The sequence below is a fragment of the Chiloscyllium plagiosum genome, chromosome 10, assembly GCF_004010195.1.
Source record: "Chiloscyllium plagiosum isolate BGI_BamShark_2017 chromosome 10, ASM401019v2, whole genome shotgun sequence".
In the NCBI taxonomy this organism is placed as follows: Eukaryota; Metazoa; Chordata; class Chondrichthyes; order Orectolobiformes; family Hemiscylliidae; genus Chiloscyllium; species Chiloscyllium plagiosum.
In genome coordinates, this window is record NC_057719.1 from 89,319,938 (window position 1) to 89,340,380 (window position 20,443).

The 20,443-nt window shown below is 41.3% G+C and overlaps 1 protein-coding gene across 3 annotated transcripts in view; it reads right to left on the reverse strand.

Annotated features, from left to right (window-relative positions):
• Positions 1-449: 449 nt before the first annotated feature.
• Positions 450-20,443, reverse strand: part of rbm25b (RNA binding motif protein 25b) — a 98,521-nt gene continuing 78,527 nt past the window's right edge. For 2 of the 3 annotated variants that reach the window (XM_043698354.1, XM_043698355.1), the window contains exons 12-19: positions 19,639-19,728; positions 14,778-14,851; positions 14,540-14,690; positions 12,529-12,847; positions 11,685-11,959; positions 8,528-8,626; positions 6,678-6,725; positions 450-755 (exon numbers count right to left, since the gene is read on the reverse strand). In XM_043698354.1, coding sequence (XP_043554289.1) covers positions 663-755; positions 6,678-6,725; positions 8,528-8,626; positions 11,685-11,959; positions 12,529-12,847; positions 14,540-14,690; positions 14,778-14,851; positions 19,639-19,728 — 1,149 coding nt within the window. In that variant the 3' untranslated portion in view covers positions 450-662. Of the gene's footprint in view, positions 756-6,677; positions 6,726-8,527; positions 8,627-11,684; positions 11,960-12,042; positions 12,156-12,528; positions 12,848-14,539; positions 14,691-14,777; positions 14,852-19,638; positions 19,729-20,443 lie in introns of those variants that run through there. The other variant, XM_043698356.1, reaches the window with a different exon arrangement.

Genomic DNA, 20,443 nt, shown 5'->3' on the forward strand with positions numbered 1-20,443 from the left:
AAAGGTAAATGTAAAACTTTATGAAGGTTTGATTTCAAAACACATTTTAAATTAAACCTATGTTGGCAACTAAAGGGGATACAGATCTCTTTAAAAAGTCAACTAAGACATTGGCAAACCTGTTTATTTATTTCAAAGCCATTTAAACCCTATTCTGTCGCCTGTTGGAAAATGCAAACATTTTAAATGCAACATTTAAAATATTTTCAAGAGTGTTGACGAGAAAACCATTTCTGCATCTTTCAAAGTATTTTTCTCTCATGAATTACTAGTTTCCAAACAATAAATGTATAAACATCTTAATTCTAACCTGCTCCTCCAATATCACAGGAACAACCTGGATATCAAGTGCAAATTTCTTGCATCAATACAGCACAACCTTCCATAAATGTAACACCGAGAGAACAGAAATCAGTGTGTTGGTGATGAAAATACGCAGAAGCATTCAATTTATAAAAAATAACCAGTCATTTATCTCAGTGAAACAAAGAGGGATGATTTAGGGATATGACAAACCAAAGGAAAGAGACAGGACTTCACATTATCTCTAAAGTAAAAAATACAAGCTTCACAAGTGCCTCTGAAAACAGATGAAAGTTACAATTTTGAAGAATGGAAGAAATGTTTCCAAAAGACATATTCCTATGCATAAGAATTACAATCTATTTAACAAGTCCTATCTTTTTAGCCTCCGTTTCATATATTAATAACCTCCACATCTTCACTATGAAGACTTCTGCTTCTTCATCCAGTACCTGTAGGAAGAAATAATATTTAGCACAAGATAATGTAAAAGTAGACTGACACTGAACATCAAGTTTGCTCTCTGAGCAGATGCTGACTCATCCTGTGTTCCATGACCAATCCCAACTCTCTGGCACTTTCTTGTAATTAGCTCATTGAAAGATTTAGATATTGAGTATCATGACATAGAACATAGCATCACAGGAGAGGATGTGTGCTCTCGATGTTGTGCTGACCTGTGGAACCAATCTGAAGCCTAGTTATCCTACATTATTCCATTTTCATGCATATGTTTATGCAATGATCATTTAAATGTCCTTAAAGTTGGCATGTCTACTACAGTTGCAGGCAGGGTGCTCCACGCTCCTACTACTCAGAGTAAAGAAACTACCTCTGATATCTGTCCTATATCTATCACCCCTCAATTTAAAGCTATGTCCACTCGTGCTAACCATCACCTTCCGAAGAAAAAGGCTTTCACTGTCCACCCTATCTAACCTCTGATTGTCTTCTTTGCCTCAATTACATCACCTCTCAATCTTCCCTCTACGTTCAGAGATATTTCAAATTACAGCTGTATCTAGTCCAGATTTACACAAGGCCAGATCATAGCAAGAATCCTGGCTGAAGTTAACAAGGGGTTCACGGCCACTGAAAAGACCATTCTTGCGATACTCGAATATCAACACATCAGAATTGTTTCTCAAACCATGTTTGGATGAGTTGCAACTCAAGTTGCTAATTGAAGTGGATAGGATATAGGAAAAGAGGGGGAATTTGTTTTAAAGTTTCCCTCTGCATATGACATGTTGTTATACGTTTCATTAGCCAGGGATTGAGTTCAGAGCCTTATGATTGAGGTTAAGCTGCAGCTCTATAAAACCCTAGGTAGACCAAACTTGGAATACTGTGTTCAGTTCTGATCGTCTCGTTTTAGGAAAGATGTGGAAGTTTTTGAGAGGGTGCAGAGGAGATTTACCAGAATGTTGCTTGAACTGGAGGGCATATCTTATGAAGAAAGGTTGAGGGAGCTAGGGCTTTTCTCACTGGAGAAAATGAGGATGAGGGGTGTACAAGATGTTGAGAGGCACAGATAGAGTGGACAGACTTCTTCTCATGGCAGAAATGGCGACCATGAGGGGGTGCAATTTTAAGGTAATTGGAGGAGGATTTAGGGTAGATTTCAGTGGTGGGTGCGTGAAATGCACCGTCAGCAGTGGTAATAGAGCCAGATACATTAGGGACATTTAAGCAACTCTTGGATAGGCACATGGAAGTTAGTACAATGAAGGATATTAGGTTAGATTGATCTTAGAGTAGGATAAAAGGCCGGCACAACATCAAGGGCTATACTGTGCTGTAGGTTCTAGATTGTAAGGGAAACTTCAAACGACTGCATTTGCTAAAGTAACATGCTTATTCAAGAAAGGGTTCAACGACTGTCCTTGTAACTACAGGCCCATTAGCCTAACATTATTGCAAGCAAAGTCTTGGAATCCATACCAAGGGAAAGAAAAATAAACATGAATAGCTTTTTGGAGCGGTTTGATTAATAAAGAACTACCACAGATTTAATTGAAAAATGTAGTTACGTTTGTCAAGTATCAGGTTAAAAAATCACACAACACCATGTTATAGTCCAACAGGTTTATTAGGAAGGAGCAGCGCTCAGAAAGCTAGTGCTTCCAAATAAACCTGTTGGGCTATAACCTGGTGTTCTGTGATTTTTAACTCTGTACATGCCAGTCCAACACTGGCACCTCCAAGTCAAGTATCAGAGTAGACTGAATAAGGGAATGCAATGGAACACATAAAAGACTGATTTATAAAATGAAGGCATTTGAAATTGGAGGGTATGTCACAATCGGATAAAGAAAATGATTTAAGAAAGTAGGTGGCAAGTTGTGGTGGTTGGTTGTATTACCAACTGGTGGATTGGAGTCAGTTGCGTTCCCCTAGCGTTACCACTCCATCAATGATTTTTTTTTTTTGCAACTTGGACCTTGGAATACAAAAGAAAATTTCAACATTTCCTCATAATACCAAACTTATAAGTAGTGTCTGACACTGAAGATAAAGTAAATTTGATGCAATCAAATGTATATAGGTTAGCAGAATGGACAGACAAGTGACAGTTCTCAACAGAGAAGGGTGAGATGATGCACTCTTTCAAAGTGGCAGGATATATTCAGAAAGCAATCACTCAAGTATTTGGGATCTTGGGCTTAAATAGAGCCATAGAGTGCAAAAACAGTGATGTTAAGCTGTGGTTAGGCCACAACTAAAGTATTCCATTTAAACTTTGCTTGCTACAGTTCAGACAAGATGTGAAGGTCCTAAAGAGGGTACAGAGGAGATATACCAGAATCATTCCAGGTGTGCATTCGGTCAGGTTAGCTTGGAAAGGGTGCAGCTGTTTCACTTGACACAAAGATTTAATAGAACCAAAGAGCATAATACCAGCTTCAGTAAGGTAGACAAGAAAAAAATTAACTAGCAGCTAGCTGTACTAGAATTAAGGATATACTTTTCAGATTTTGGGCAAGACTTGACCTAGTCAATGAAGATGGAGAATGCAAAAGACAGACTTTGAAAGGATACGGGATAGTCACTTGAAGGAAATAACCTTGCGTGTAGGTGTGGGGGTCAGGATGGAGCGAGACTGACTAGAGTGCCTTGTGGAGAACTGTTATGGACACAATGAACCAAATGGCCTCTTTCAGTGTCTGAATAACTCTGACTCTCGGGGGCGGCACGCTGGCTCAGTGGTTAACATTGTTGCCTCACAGCACCAGGGACCCACGTTCGATTCCTGCCTCGGGCGACTGTCTGTGCAGAGTTTGGCCCCATGTCTACGTGGGTTTCCTCTGGGTGCTCGGGTTTCCTCCCACAGTCCAAACATGTGCAGGCCAAGTGAATTGCAATGCTAAATTGCCCATAGTGTTATCTGCATTAGTCAGAGGGAAATGGATCTGCATGGGTTACTCTTCGGAGGGTCGGTGTGGACTTATTGGGTCAAAGGGCCTGTTTCCACACCGTAGGGAATCTAATCTAATAACTCCATGACCTTACATTCCAATCATGCCTGGTAACAAATTTTCTTATTTCCATACTGCATTTATTACTAATGGAGAAAACGTTTGACATGCAAATAGAAGTTTGGGAATAAAATTCTTAGCGTGCCCAAGTTCTAATAGGCCTAAGCAAAAATGTAGGAATCTTGAGTGATCATCACAGGTGGTGGGACAGGGGTTTGAACCCCTTAGTCCAATAATTCATAACTGCACGGGGTGGCATGTGCCCTCTGTCTCTGCCAAAGTTCAGCCAAGTCAAATGGCTGAATCGCCTTCTTACTCAATGATCAGAAACCAGGGTGCAACTGAGAAAAATAATAAACATGGAATAGAAAACAACCTAGCAATGCAGAATAACTCTACCAGCGATCAAAATGCTAGCATCAAATATCATTTCAGAAAGAAAGGAAAAAAGCCAAAGGTGAGGTTGCACTCTGAATAAGGGTCAAGATCAGTACATTAATAACATGAGATCTTACACTGAAGGATCAAGACATAGCTGGAGCTAAGCTGCAGCAACAGACTGCAGGCATTAATGGAGCTTTTGTATATTCCCAAAAAGTAGCAAAACGGGGAAACCTAATCAGCACTAATACTGTGGAGTACAATATGCATTTCTCAAGCTATGTTGAAGAAACAACTAGGGATGAGGTTATTTTAGATTTAGTACTAAACAAAGAGAAAGGGCTAAAACCTTGCTGCAAAGGAAGCCTTTGAAAATGGAGACTACAATACCTAGAGTACTGTGTGCAGTTTTGGTCTCCTAGTCGGAGGAAAGACATTCTTGCTATTGAGGCAGTCCAGTGAAGTTTCACCAGATTGATTCTTAGGATGGCGGGACTGATGTATGAAGAAAGACTGGATTCGACTGGGCTTGTACCCACTGGAATTTAGACCAATGAGGGAGGAATCTCTTGGAAACATAGAAAATTCTGATGGACAGGCTAGATGTAAAAAGAATGCTTCCGATGTTGGGTAAGTCCAGAACTAGGAGTTAGAGTCGAAGAATAGGGGGTAAATCATTCAGGACTCAGAGGAGGAAGAATTTCTTTACTCCGTTGTAAACCTGTGGCACCCTCTACCACAGAAAGCTGTCAGGGCCAGTTTGTTAGATATATTTAAGAGGGAGCTGGATGTCACCCTTAAAGAGGTCAAGAGGTTCAGAGAGAAAATGAGAGTAGGATACTGAGATTGCATGATCAGCCATGATGGTGCAGGCTTGAAGGGCCGAATGGCCTACTCCTGCATATATTTTCTATGTTTCTATGAATTTTACATGAAATTTGACTACGACATACTTCATTCTGAAACTAGCATCTTAAATCTGAGCAAAGGACACTATGCAAATTAGGAACCAGTTGACTATGGTGGTTTGAGAAAATACATAAAGGTTTGACAATAGACAGGCAATGACAAATATTTATAAAACTATAACAATTATACACTCCTTGAGGGCACAAAAAGCCAAGGGAAAGGTGAGTCAACTATGACTAAAAAACAAGGGCTGGACTGCATTGCCTAGAAGGATGAGAGAAAACTGAGCCTGAGCAACTAAGGACCCAGAAAAGGATGACAAAGAAACTGCTAGAAAGTGATAATAAGAATGCTAGCTAGTGAGAATCAAAGGTTGCTTGTAAAAGTTTTTTCACATGTTAATAAGGGCAAATGTGAACCTGTTACTGCCAGACACAGTGCAGAACAGGGAAACAGCAGATAAACTAAGCAAATACATTCAATCGAAGATGATACAGAAAATTGCCAAGAAATATGAGCTAACCAAGGAATTTGTAAAGTGGACAGCGTGGTGCTGGAAAAGCATAGCAGGTCAGGCAGCATCCAAGGAACAGGAGAATCGACGTTTCGGGCAAATGTGCCATTCCCGATGAAGGGCTATGCCCGAAACGTTGATTCTCCTGCTCCTCGGACGCTGCCTGACTTGCTGTGCTTTGACAGCACCATTCTCTTGACTGTAATCTCCAGCATCTACAGTCCTGACTTTCACCTAAGGAACTTGTGAAGGCGAGGAAAAAAGTGCTTGTGAAGCCAATTAGATTGAAGGGCTCACAGAATTCTGAAGCAGGTGGCTAGAGATAGTTGATTGGTGTTTATTTCTCTCACGCACCAGCAACCTTGCTCGCTCCCAAACTCGCACCAGTGTCCCTGCTTGCAATTGCGCGCACACACACACACACACACACACACACACACTCTTCTCATCCTCCTCCTGACTCAAGACTTCCTTTTCTCATTCTGCCCTGAAAACAATCCACGAGTGTCTTTGCCACCAGCGTCACCACTCACTGTGCAAGCCTTCTTGTTACCACAATATTGAACAAGCCTAGAGTTGATGGCGTGATAAATCATTTCAACAGGTGCAGACAGATGGAGACAAGAACAATCACCATCTGGTCGTGATCTGAAACAATGCCTTAAATGGGAGAAGTGGCAATAACTTGCATTGCTCGTTTAAAAATGGCCCAATCCTGCAGGGCAAATAGAATGTCACTGGGTTGCTTCGTTCAATGACAAAGCCACAATGGGCAACTTGATCGCCACATGTTTCCATGAAAGGCGCATATGGATTTGGGAAGCAACCCATTCAAGGGTTTGACAGGAAAAACAGGATTGGAATGCGACTGAGAGATTAGGGTGGAATACTTGACCAAATTAAGTTTTTAAAAAACAGGGTAGACAGTAACTTTGGATAGAATATCAGCTGGTACCTGGTTTCAGAAAATTCAAATCAGAGACCATTAAAACGATGGTAAGTTGGAATTTTGCTTCTGGGGATATTTGTCGAAGGAGTAGTACAAATGACTGGAATATAGATTCGCAGAGAAAAAGAGAAAAATAGCTTACCATGGCTACATCATCTAAAATGCTCTGTGGTGAACTGTGTGCCATGACCTGTGAAAATACATCAGTTCAGTCATAAGAGATCAAGCTAAATTCAATTCAAATTTTTAACAATATATTTCTGGAACACACATTCACTGTTTAGTTAATATTCCAAAGACTCATACTGCCAACAGTTTTCACTGCAGCCTGGATGCAGAATTCATAAAATCAGGCAAAACATGCATGCTGATGAGGTTTCAGAATTCCTTTTCACTGTAGCTATCAGACTCTTCCTATACAAATTCTTTGCTTCTACTGGTTTTTTTTTTTAAAAAAAACTTACTTGCTCTCCAATTTCCATACTCAGTCTAGTTCTTAATTCTAATATCAAGCTGATATCTGAGATTCATACCATTTGGTTGCTTTAATGTTCTCTCTTACCATCCAGAGAGCTTTGTTTGCCACGCCATTCCCCCCAATAAAATCTTTCTGAGACTACAGCTTACTGTTAGTAAACTCTTTTCTCATTGAAGAAATCAGATTGTTCAGTTTCAGATTTGCTGACCAAACTTTGAATCCAAATCCTGGGACAGACTCTATTGAACTCAGCCCTCCGCAATTAAGTATTTCATACTTATAAAGCTAACAAACACTGATACAATGATCACTTTTGCCTAAGTGTTTGCCCACTGACACATTGATCTGCCTCATTCTGTAGAAGCAAATGTATCCTCCTCTTTGGGAGAGGATAATATAGATCAGTCATTTTTCTGTGAAATTCCTCATTATAACAATTCCATAATTTTTGTACTGCTCCACAATTTCCTTGTAATCTGCACCTCTGCATCCTCCCACTAGTGGAGATCTGCAGGATACACTATCCTGGTATATTTCTTAATTCTAATTCAATATCTTCTGTCTGCAGCCCCTCAAGGGCATCTCTCTCTCTAGAGCTGTAACGTTATCTATAATACTGTGCCTCCTCCACTCTATCTTTCCTAAACACCTTCCATATATTTAATCACAGGCCCCTGCCTGTATTGAGACAGGTCTGCATCATCACTGCAAACATCCTATGCCCAAGTGGTAATCTGTACCTGCAGTCTTACTTACCAAGCATTGTCTTTATATACATATATTGCAAATCCAACTTCGATCTCATTGCATTTGTTCCTACTCTAACCTCAGTAAATACCTATTATCTCTTCTGTGCTGTTAGTTTCTTTCAATTCTTTGCTACTCTGGTTCTGTCCTCCAATTGCTACATTCTGGTCCTCTCTATTTCCACCCATCTTCTCCCGGTTACTTAAAATAATTCCCCAACACTAACAAAGTTCAACTAAAGCTGAAAAGCTGTGAGACCCACTTCCCCCAGAACAAGTCCCAATGTTAGTGAGTTTTGAGAAGATTTGTAGCTCAGGTTGAGGTTCTGGATGTACGTTTGCTCGCTAACTTTCCAGCGAGCAAACTTACGCTCAAGTCCCAACCTTCCAGGAATCTAAGGCTCTCCCTCCTAAACTAATTGCATCCATCATGCATTTATAAGTTGCCTTCCTATAACTTCACTTACTAATACATGAAATCAGAGATAAGCTTGAAAGCTCTGCTTGCATGGCTCCTTCCATTCAGTTGATTTCCTAACCAGATCAATAAACTTGTCTGCAAATCAGAGCTTCAATGTGAGCTAACAGTTTCATGAGAATATCAAATGCCCTCTAGAGGCCCATTCAACTAACCTACTTAGACATTCACCTCTCCACTATTCTTGGCACCCATTCAGAACTTTCAGCCAGGTTAATCAGGTACATAACTAATAAGGACTAGCTTTAATTTACACAAACATATTTGTTAAAAATCTTGAAATCACCAACCTTTGAACAAACAAAGTCAACTAGTGTTGCTTCTTCTTCACCAATGTATTCTATTATTTTTTTATTGATCCATGGTCTAATGCGTCGGTCCATTAAGTTCTGTGGTAAAAAACACAACCCAAATAGTACTATTCAATGGCAATCCAGAATCAGTACAATTGCAATCAACATTAAACAATACATCCCGATACAATCAAGTGTTGAAATGAATCCACAACTCTATTAAGCAATGAGTTTATTTTGAGAACGAGTGAGTGTTAAGGAGTTACCAGTAGCATTAACTGCTGCAGTTTAATTTCCTGCAGTTACTTAATATAACTGCAGGGTTTACAAAGCCAACACAGGGCAGGTTTAAAGAAAACACAGCCACTAACAAACTGATTTTACTTCAGAATAAATAATCAACAGGACAGGCACTACGTTCCTCCTGAACAATAGGATTTTCAATAAAGCTAGTTGTTTTTGACTGATGTGGACACAATTTGTCAAAAGAACCTTCTCCTGTGTTGCAGATCTCTACGACTCTAAGATACAGCTGGGCAGAACTACATAAAACGCACAGCAACAGGCCAGAAAAGGAGAGCACCCAGATATGTTCAGCATTAACTCCTCTCGCCTAACTCATCTTAACCTCCTATTCCCTTTTCCACCAAGGGTTGCCCTAAAACTGATGAATCAAAACAAGAAAGTGGAAAAATTCAGGACTAGCATAACCTGTGAAGAAAGAAACAGGATTAACGTTTTGAGTCCAATGAATCTTATTCAGAACTGGACTTGAAATATTAGCTCCTTCAGCAATTTCTGTTTCAGATTCCCAACTTTCGCAGTTTTGTTTTATTTTACTGATTCGATTATGTTTGCCACAGTTCAGTTTCTCCTGGTTTCTTCATTGAATTTATGAGATAACATACCTTCAGCTCCACTTCTCTTCCCCCTCTGATACAAGTGTTATCAGACCAACTTGCACCACAGATTGAGGTGTAGTTTTCTCAAGAGAAACACTGGGAAAATCAAAGCCATCTGTCCTTCAGGCCCTACCATATACTCCATTCTTTCTCCATTGTTTCTCACCAGTCACTGTTTCAGGTTGGAATAGATTTAAGGATCGGCGACTTTGGTGTCCTAATGAACACCAGATTGCAAGGATCACCCACTCACCCCTCTATCACAACCTCCGCTGAAATCCATTTTCCAGTGTGACAGCTGTTTCTCTGCCATCTCACATTATGGGAAACCACTATAGAAATCGCACTGTAGAAGACTGCGCTATGGAAAATCCGCTCTACCCGTTCAGCAGAAAGTCTGCATTATGCAAACACTGCCTAAGCCAATTTGTACATTGTAGAAGAACTACCTGCACTATGTCTTCCGGGTTGGACTATCCCAATGCTCAACTTATTGAGTTTTCATCTTTCACAAACTGCATGCCAGCAAAAATGTTGCTGCCTGCACGCAAATCCCAGCAATCACTTCTGTGATAACTGACATACAGAGCTTCCACTTGCCCAATGCCTAAAGTATCTAGTTCTTTTTTTTTGTGTGTTTAATACTCTTCAAGCCCTTATGCTCTCATTCCTGCTTACTTCTCTTGCCCCTCAACTGCCCAAGAGCTCTGTACCACTAATACGAACAGACCACAATCAGGAGTCATGCCCCATGATATCAAAGTCCCAGGTTCTGCTCCTGATAAATTGTTGCCTCTTCAACTTCCTGGAGGAGAAAGTGAGGTCTGCAGATGCTGGAGATCAGAGCTGAAAATGTGTTGCTGGAAAAGCGCAGCAGGTCAGGCAGCATCCAGGGAACAGGAGAATCGACGTTTCGGGCATAAGCCCTTCTTCAGGAAATCCTGAAGAAGGGCTTATGCCCGAAACGTCGATTCTCCTGTTCCCTGGATGCTGCCTGACCTGCTGCGCTTTTCCAGCAACACATTTTCAGCTCTTCAACTTCCTCACCTGCTTAAAAAACTTTTAATCATCACTCCAATATTAACTTTTATTTTTGCCCAATTTGACTTCAAAGAGCCACCTCAAAATGTCCAGTTGAATATTCTACAAGATATTTGACTGAAAATGTAGTTTAGCTTATTTAATACTCATTCAATTTCAAGCCTGGAAGCTTCATTTTAACTCAGTCAATCAGTGCACAAATCTTTAAAAAAAGTTCCAGAACGCAGATCCACATTTTCACTGAGCAGGTAAATTAGCCAAGACCTGCATGCCAGGTTTTGTTGATACGCCTCCATTAGTTTCTGAAATATATTGTTAACAGACAGTTGCGGAAGTAATAAAAGCTACACTAATGGCCAGAGGTGGACACCTTAAATCAATATACTTCTACCCAAACAAGAGATACAATGCTAGTCGGAATCCCACTACTGCCACCTCAGCAGGGATAAGCTACTCACACAGGCCAAGGCTGCATTTTGGAATTTTCTGTCAGTATGGATAAACTCATTAAGCTAAGCATTCCCAGGTAATACCGTAAACTGGCTGAGCAGAATATCAGTTTGGGAGCCGTGGTTTCCAATTCAACAACCTTCCAATACGATATCTGACTCATTTGTTCATGTTCAAGATCTCAACCTGATTCATTAACTTATTATTTATATAACAGTGGGTTTGTTCCTTTCATAGATCACAGAATCCCTACAGAGTGGAAACAAGCCCTGTCCAACATGTCCACACCAACCCTCCAAAGAGTAACCCACCCAGACCTATTCCCCTGTCCTGTTACTCTAATTTACCCCTGACTAATGCACTTAACCTACACATCCCTGAACATTATGGGCAATTTAGCATGGCCAGTGCACCTAAGCTGTACATTTTTGGATTGTGGGAGGAAACCGGAGTGCATGGAGGAAACCCACGCAGACACAGAGATTGTGCAAACTTCCACCCAAGGCTGGAATCGAACCTGGGTCCCTGGCACTGAGGCAGCAGTGCTAATCACTGAGCTACCCTGCCACCCAAGAATTCCTTTAATCGGTCTGGCAGAAAGAGCAGGCATTAAATGAACAAGGACTCTACTTATGCATCAATGACAAAACAGTGCAATGTACATTTCTCCTGACAAGCAACCCCAGTATGCTGGAAAATAGACAGGTTACTAAAATGCATATCAGCTACAAGCCTTCACAAAAAACAAAACAGAAGTTTACCGTGTCCACAATCGACCAGTCAAGAGGATACGCAAAGAGCTCTGGTTTAGCTGTTGGGATTTTCTCAATCAGATTTTTTATATGTTTCCGTTTTTCTTCTGTATTTACATTTCCTTTAGAAGCACCTTTCTCATCCTCTGAATAATCCAATGGGACAAGTTTCCGCTTACGAGGAACTTCATCACTGTCTTCGTCGTCAAACTTATTGAAAACACTATCTACTGGAAGTTTCTTTCTTTTGACTGAAATTGTCTGACTTGGACTACTGGAGCCACCTGAGCAGAAAATTGGAAAGAAGTTTCAGTTTCACACATCAATTTATTGCTGACCGGGATCATATGAAGGACATAATATTTACCATTAATCAAAGACTGAGTGTCAAATTGTGTGTTGAACATTAATTAGTCTGCCAACTGCTTGGTGACCTGTAACTTGTGTGCACACCTTCCTGCTCATCAAGCTTTCGGATACCTGAAAATTAAACAGTTTTTACTCTAAAGGTTTGGAGTTAGCCATCACATCCTCATTCCTCAGCATAAGCACAATGCAATGCTAAGTCTCCTCCACACTTGGACTGTATCTGAGCAGGATCTTCGGTGCACACATTCTTATGTACCATAACAAACATTGTTGTGGCCTTTTTAGCTAACAGTGAGCTCATGGCCAACAGTAACCATCCAAAAGATTGCCATCTCGTTTGCTTGTGCTCAAGTCGAATTCGGGTTCCGAAAGTGAAAAAAAATACTGTTGCTTAAAATGTTTTGAATGAGAATGTCAATTTCATGACAAAAGTAATTCATTACCAGCAGCATTAATTCTATAGTGTTAATTTATAACGCCTAACCTAATTTGAGACTCAGGCCTATTTTAGGCCGCTGCTCCTCTTGCTGTTGGTCTGGAGAGTTCTCATGTGGAATGATAATGCCACAGGGAGACTCGTCTGCTGGTGTATTGGGTGTAGCATTACCACTTGCTGATGAAACAGAAGGGACAGAACAAATTGGACGCAATGTGGGCTTAAGGCAGGGTTTCTGTTCTGGCTCTTCCTCCTCCTCTTCTCGTCGTTCCTCTTTCTCCGGCTTCTCCTCCTCCTCCTCCTCCTCTTCTGATTCTGGCTCCTGCTTGATTGGTTGCTGCCGCCGCCGTTCTGCTTCCTGCTCCATCTATTCACAACAAGATAATAACATGAAACAAGACTGAGTTATTGGCCAGTAAGTCAATTGCCCTCTTCCCCACCAACTTAAAAAAAAAGTCAGGAAATGAGAAACTAAGAAAAATCACAATCACCAGCAATGTAGCACTGAGTAAACTGCTGGAGATGCTAAGGAAATGGATCCTGACAAACTTCATTCTAGGATGTTAATACATGTGGCTAGTGATATACATTGGTTTCAACACTCCCAAATTCCCTTGATTTTGGAAAGGTAACACTAGATTGGAAGGTAGCATATGCTGACTCCTCCAAGGCAACACATTTTAAAAAAAAAAGGGCCACAATATTGCTCACAATATTCTAAATGCGCTCTGACAACATCCCAATATACAGCCTCAGCAGTATGCTTCCCCACGTACTCAAGCCCTCTTGAAATAATGCTAACATTGCATTTGCCTTCCTAACTACCAACTGTACCTGTATGTCCACATTAAAAAAATCCTGAACTTCAGATTTCCAAGTCCCTTTGTGTTTCAGATTTCTAAAGCCTTCCACCATTAAGAAAATAGTCTACGCTTCTATTCTTTCTACTGAAGTGCATAGCCCCTCACTTTCCCGTGCTGCATCCCTTCTGCCACTTAAAAATCTGCCTATCAGGGAGGAGGGAGTGGCGTGCTGTAGAGATCAGTGCTCGGACCTCAACTTTTAACGTAACTTATGGTAACCAAATTTGATGTCATTATGAAAGTACTGGAATGGAAAGTTCAGGAAAAAAGACAAGTTATGAGTGGGTAAAGGTAGCAAATAAAAGTATAATATGATAAAATGTAAAATTGTCCATTTTGGCAGGAAGAATAGTATCTAAATGATGAGAGATTGCAAGTTAAAATTTTAGAGGAACCTGCGTATTCTCATGCATAAAGCCAAAAAGATTAGCATGCACGTACAGCAAGCAATTAGCAAAACTAATGAAATGTCACAATTTGACAGTGAAATAGAGTACAGAAGTGAAGAGATTATGCTTCAGTTATACTACACAGAGACCACAACAAGAGCATTGGTCTCCTTATTTAAAGGACCTGCAAGTGAGTTGAAGATAGTTCAGAGAAGATTTATGAGACGAATACCTGGAAACAGCAGGTTGGATTATAGGAAGGATTAGAAAGGCTACGCTTGTAACTGTTTGAGTTGACTAAGTGCTGACTTGATTGAAGCATACAACATCCTGAGGGACCTTGAAAGAACACACGTGATGATGTACTGGGAGAATCTAGAACTCGAGGCTGTTGTTTTAAAATCAGTGGCTACCCAATCAAAACAGATTAAAAGAATTCTCTGTCTCAGAAGGTCATACGTCTTGGAATTCTTCCTGAGAAGTGGTGGAAGTAAAGTTCGCGAAAAAAAAAGGAAGAGGTAAACAGATTCTTGTTAACCAAAAGGGCGAAAGATTATCCAGGAGAGGCAGGAACATGGATTTCAAGGTTATAATCAGATTCGCCATGACCTCGTTCAATGGTGGAGCAAGCTTGAGGGGGTGAATGGGATACACTTTCTTTGTATGCTTTCAAATCAATACTCCAAACAATGCAAGCCTTACTGTTTTACACCTTAATTAAAATGACATGTCCGCAGTAATTTGCAATTATTACTGACAATTACACTTCAAGAATATATGAGATCTGACTGATATGCAATGACCTACCCTCTGAAGCTCTGCATCTGGGTCAGGATGCCCTTCTGCCAGCAAACGCTGCCGAATCTCCTCGTGCTCCTCCTTCTCTCGTTTGCGGTCCCTTTCATCGGCTTCTATTTCTTTTTCTCGATCTCTCAGACGCTTCTGCAAAGCGCTCCCTCTAAAGTTAAACAAGAAGATCATTTCATAGAACACAGGCATATGACAATAAACTGTAAACAGGTATTGCAGAAAGACCTCAAATTACCTGTAATACTTTGGATCATCTCTGTCATCATCATAATCTTCCAAAAACTCTTTCAGTCTTTTTGCTTCTTTTGCCTATGCAGTGAAAGTCAATTATTAGCAAGACTTTTATGGTTCTTAATGTTTAACAAGTAAAATCGAACCTCTAACTCTAAAAACAGTGTTATTTCCTTCCTCCATTCCAGCACTGCACTTCAGTATTATGAACAACAGCACTCTGACAGTCTGGTCCCTCGTCTGCAGTACTTGCATCGGAGTCAAAAAGTGTGGCACTGGAAAAGCACACTAGTCAGGCAACATCCAAGCAGGAGAGTTGATCAGGTAGAGCTTTTGCTCGAAATGTTGACTCTCCTGCTCCTTGGATACTGCCTGACCAGCTGCTTTTTGACTCTCCTCTTCAGCATCTGCAGTCCTCAATTTCTCCTAGTACTAGCATCTGAAGCCAGTAGAAGACAGAAGCCATAGAAGAAGATTGATCTCTCCTAGCCTTTCAATCTCACGATCTCCAACTCAGCGTTATGGCTGAAGCAAAGGGACCGCCTTGTGGAATGCATTAATCATGATCACTGCTGGGTGAGTAAGCTCAACACAAAAGTGAAATCAAAAACTTCCTTTCTAAAGTTAAAAATCAACACAAGGTTATAGTCCAACAGGTTTATTTTGAAGAGCTGCTTCTTCATCAGGTGGTTGTGGAGCAGAATCATACGACCCAATTTATAGCAACAGGATTGCAGTGCCATTGGAATGTAATGTGAAACAAACTTAGGTGGTCTTTCATCTTTTAGAGTGATCATGTTAGTTTGGGTTCCTTCCTACGTAAATCTCAGAACTTTTTCAAAGCTACATTCTCAAGGAAGCTTTTAACAATAGGTGCCATCTCAGCTCAGATAACCGATTGAAGGTGTGAAGTTAAAGTCTGTGTCCCGATGTTAGGTCAGACTGATTTAGTGTGATTTACAGAATTTTACATGGATTTATAAAGTTTTGGAGCAAAATAAAATGTAATTCTGCAAGTACAAATTCACCTCACAAACATACGCTCATGCATGCGTGCAGGGGAGACCAAGGTATCGAACTTGGCTATCAGCCTCTGCTCAGCCACTGTGTTGTTGCCTATCCCAGAGTCCACCTTGGAGGATGATCGCCCAGAGGTCGGAGGGCAAATGTTCCGGACCACTGATGTGTTCCCCAACTGGGAGGCGTGGGGAAGGAGCACCTCACTCTACCGCAAACCCACAGATAACCTCACAATGCTACACTTCTCTAGCTTCCACCCTAAACATATAAAAACAGCCATTCCCTACAAACAAGCGCTACATATACACAGGATCTGGTCAGATGAGGAGAAATGCGATGGACACTTGGAAGTAGTCAAGGAAGCCCTCATTGGAATGGGGTAGGATGCTCACTTCATTGACCGTCAGTTCCAACGTGCTACCTCAACCGGTACCTTAGATTCTCATTGCACGACAGGTGACCCCGCTGCACTATACACACACACACCCACGCAACATCTCTCTCATAAGCTCACACATGCATCCCACACACTCACACCCACCCTTTTACAGGCTTATACCCCATTACATACCCACATATTCACTCGGTCTCCCCTGGGCGTACACGTACAGGTTTTTGGGATGAATTTGTACTTGCAGAAGTACATTTTATTTTGCTCCAAAACTATATAAATCCATGTAAAATTCTCTAAGTTACACTTTAGAAATAGAATCAAACTATAAATCATCTTAGTAAGCAAACTATAAATCATCTTATCAATGGTTTTTGTTAGAACCTTGGTTGATTGTTCATTATTTTTGATTCATATTTTTCTCAAGTTTAGTTTGGAGCTGAGAATTGAGAGCTGAAGATAACCTTTGGACTGTGAGTAGCAGCTCGTGTTTTCTTTTAAAAAAAAACAAACAAGCTGCTGCTTGTTTGAGAAGCCTGGCCCACAAGTTCATTGTTGGTTGATTCTTGATCAAAAAAATGTTGCAGATTCTTTGACACCAAGGAAAAGCAGTATGATTAACCGGACAGATCTTTGACCATTGACAAGGTCTGTATCTGGGAGCTGGCAATAAAAGCCTGGAAAGGAAGATGATGGTCAAACAGACAGGGTGGGAGGAACTGGCTTTTTGAATTGGGGCTCTGGACAGTGCTTCAGGGAAGAGGGGTTTGGTTGTTGATGCTACAGAATGAAAATTTGAAAAAACTCCCTGCCTAACCACGTACTAGCAGCTACTGTAAGTTCAATGAAAAAAACCTAAATCTTAGGTGTCTAGAATTACAGATTCTGGGATTGATTATTCAACTAGTCTGGGGGTCAATTTTGAGGGTCCTTGAAGTTTTATTTATACTGTATTAGAAATACACGATATTTTTATTCAACCTGTTCAGGTGGGACTTGAAAATGGGCCTCCTGGCTTAGAGGCAGGGATACTCCCAATACACCACAAGAGCTCTCTGTGCTGCGAATATGAAGGTAGAAAAGCTGATTACGCTGTCTGCATCCATGTCATAACACTTGTACAGCTCAAAAATAGTTGCCAAATAGTTGAATTTGTCTATTCTTTTTGCACAAAGGCTCCAGCTAACAGCATTGAAAGTGTAACACCATAAGCAGTTCTAAGATTGCAAACACTTAATATTAGTAGTCACTTGATAGAACATGACGTGAGTTACGGATGAAAAAAGTTACATCAAATCTTTCACTTTGCACTCAGCAGAACAAAATCACAAGAATAGCAAATCTCAAAAGGGAATACCAACGTTTACTGATTGAGAAGAGGTGCCTTATTGGTTGGCAAGTGAGCTCTGATCAGCAGCAGCATTGCTATAGATAATGCACCAGGAAATGGCCCCCCCCCCTTCGATCATTCCGTCCCAAACCCTCCTTTCACCCTCCACCCACAAACGCATCGCCGTTCAAAATCACACTTCAAGTCATCGAGATTTACAGCACGGAAACAGATCCTTCGGTCCAAATCGTCCATGCCGCTCAGATATCCTAACCTAATCTGGTCTCATTTGCCTGCACTTGACCCATATCCCTCAAAGCTCTTCCTATTCATATACCCATCCAGATGATCTTTAAATGTTGCAATAGTACCAACCACCAACACTTCCTCTGGCTCCTCATTCCATACAAGTACCATCCTCTGTGTGAAAAAGCTGACCCTTAGGTCCCTTTTATATCTTTCCCTTCCCACCCTAAATCTATGCCCTCTGGTACTGGACACTCTCTCCACCCACCACCAGGGAAAAGACTTTGCCTATTTACCCTATCCATGCCCCTCATGATTCTGTAAACCTCTATGAAGTCACCCCTCAGCCTCCGAAGCTCCAGGGAAAACAGCCCCAGCCTATTCAGCCTCTCCCTTTTGCTCAAATCCTCCAAACCTGGCAACATCCTTGAAAATCTTTTCTGAACCCGTTCAAGTTTCACAACATCCTTCCAACAGGAAGGAGGACCAGGATTTCACTCAACATCCCAAAAGTGGCCTAACCAACACCCTGTGCAGCCACAACATGACCTCCCAACTCCTGTAACTCAATACTCTGACCAATAAAGGAAAGCATATCAAACGCCTTCTTCACCATCCTATCTACTTGCAACTCTACTTTCAAGGAACTATGTACCTGCACTCCAAGGTCTCTTTGTTCAGCAACACTCCCTAGGACCTTACCATTCAGTGTATAAGTCCTCCTAAGATTGCCTTTTCCAATCACATTTATCTAAATTAAACTCCATCTGCCACTCCTCAACCCCTTGGCCCATCTGATCAAGATCCCGTTGTAATGAGGTAATGGTCTTTGCTATCTACTATACCTCCAATTTTGGTGACATCTGCAAGCTTACTAACTTCTCCATAAAATTGCACTGTAGCCTTCACATATGATGTCTCAAATCGAGTGCATGCTTGTTTCTGGCTTAGCATGCATCCGCAACAGCACGTCAGCATGCACTGTCTAACCAAAAAATTGCTCACTATTGTTATGCTCCACACAATAAGGATTGAATGCTGGGGGGGTGGGGTGATAACAACCATTCACTGATCTTTCTCGCAATCTCTCAGACTTGCTGCTGATTTTTGCTTCACTCAATTTGTGATTCTCTGTGACCTGCACTTCACTTAATTTGTGTCTGCATCCTGCAGCACGGTGGCACAATGGTTAGCACTGCTGCCTCACAGTGCCAGGGACCCTGGTTCGATTCCGGTCTCAGGCAACTGTGTGTGAAGTATGCACATTTTCCCGGCGTCTGTGTGGGTTTCCTCTGGATGCTCCGGTTTCCTCTCAGTCCAAAGACGCGCAGACTACGTGAATTGGCCATGCTAAATTGCCCATAGTGTTCAGGGATATGGAGGTTAGGTGCATTAGTCAGGGGTTAATGTACAGTAAGACAGTAGAGGAATGGGTCGGTGTGGACTTGTTGGGTCCACATGGCAGGAATTCTATGATTTCCCTTTCATTTTGGGAAGGACAACTTGCAGCATGATCTGTCAGGAAGATATTCAGTATTAAAACCTGGATTTCTTTGTATGTGAAGGCCTAACAATCACTCTACCCCTTTGCTCATTATTACTGTACATGCACTCCCAATCCTAACATCCACGTTTCCAGATATTTCCCTCAGCGCCCTGTAATCCTTTAAATCCTTTAAAACACATTACAATTGCTTTGTCATCTGCTGCCCAATTCCAGCACATTTTTTTGACTCCTCCTTTTGGGGCTCTTTCACAGGGACTGAGCGCCAAATCAAGGACAGAAATAGAATCATTTTTGGGCAGAGAAGTGAGGTCATATGATGTCAATAACCTGATCCCTTTCACTCTCACTACTCCCTTCCACATCACACTTACCATTTCTCGCCTTCTTTCTTCCTCCCGTTCAGCTTCTTTCTCATAGTCTCTTGCTTTCTTCCGCTCCCTTATTTCCCAATTTTTAAGACGCTGAATCAAAAAGCCAAAAAGTAATTAAAATAGTTTGAAATAGTGAAGTTCAGAATTCATACTGTAAAACAATCAAGTCAGAGGGAGTGCAGCTGAATTAATTTTCAAGGGAGTAATGCAAGACTGGATGATCTTGACTTTAATGCCAGGAGTATCATGGTAAAATGGCTGAGTTAAGGGTGATGACTAGTGCATGGAAGTGAGATATAGTAGCAACAGAGATGTGGTTGAAGGAGGGGCTCGATTGGCAACTGAACATTCCAGGGTATAGAATCTACAGACAAGACAAAAGAGGGAGGAAAAAAGGGGAGGGGACATTGTATTATTAGTTAAGGAGATAGTTAGTGTAGTAAAGGAGCCCAACGTGTTTCAGCTATGGTGACAGAAAGGAGTAACAAGCCAGCACACCATGGATAACCAGATATATTCAGGATGTAATAAGAAAAAGAAATCAGGCTTTTTGCAGGTATAAGGGGAACACATGAGTACAGGCAGTACAGAAAACGGACAGTGGAGCTTAAGAAAGACCATAAGACATCGGAGCGGAAGTAAGGCCATTCGGCCCATCAAGTCCACTCCGCCATTCAATCATGGCTGATGGGCATTTCAACTCCACTTACCCGCATTCTCCCCGTAGCCCTTAATTCCTTGTGACATCAAGAATTTATCAATCTCTGCCTTAAAGACATTTAGCATCCTGGCCTCCACTGCACTC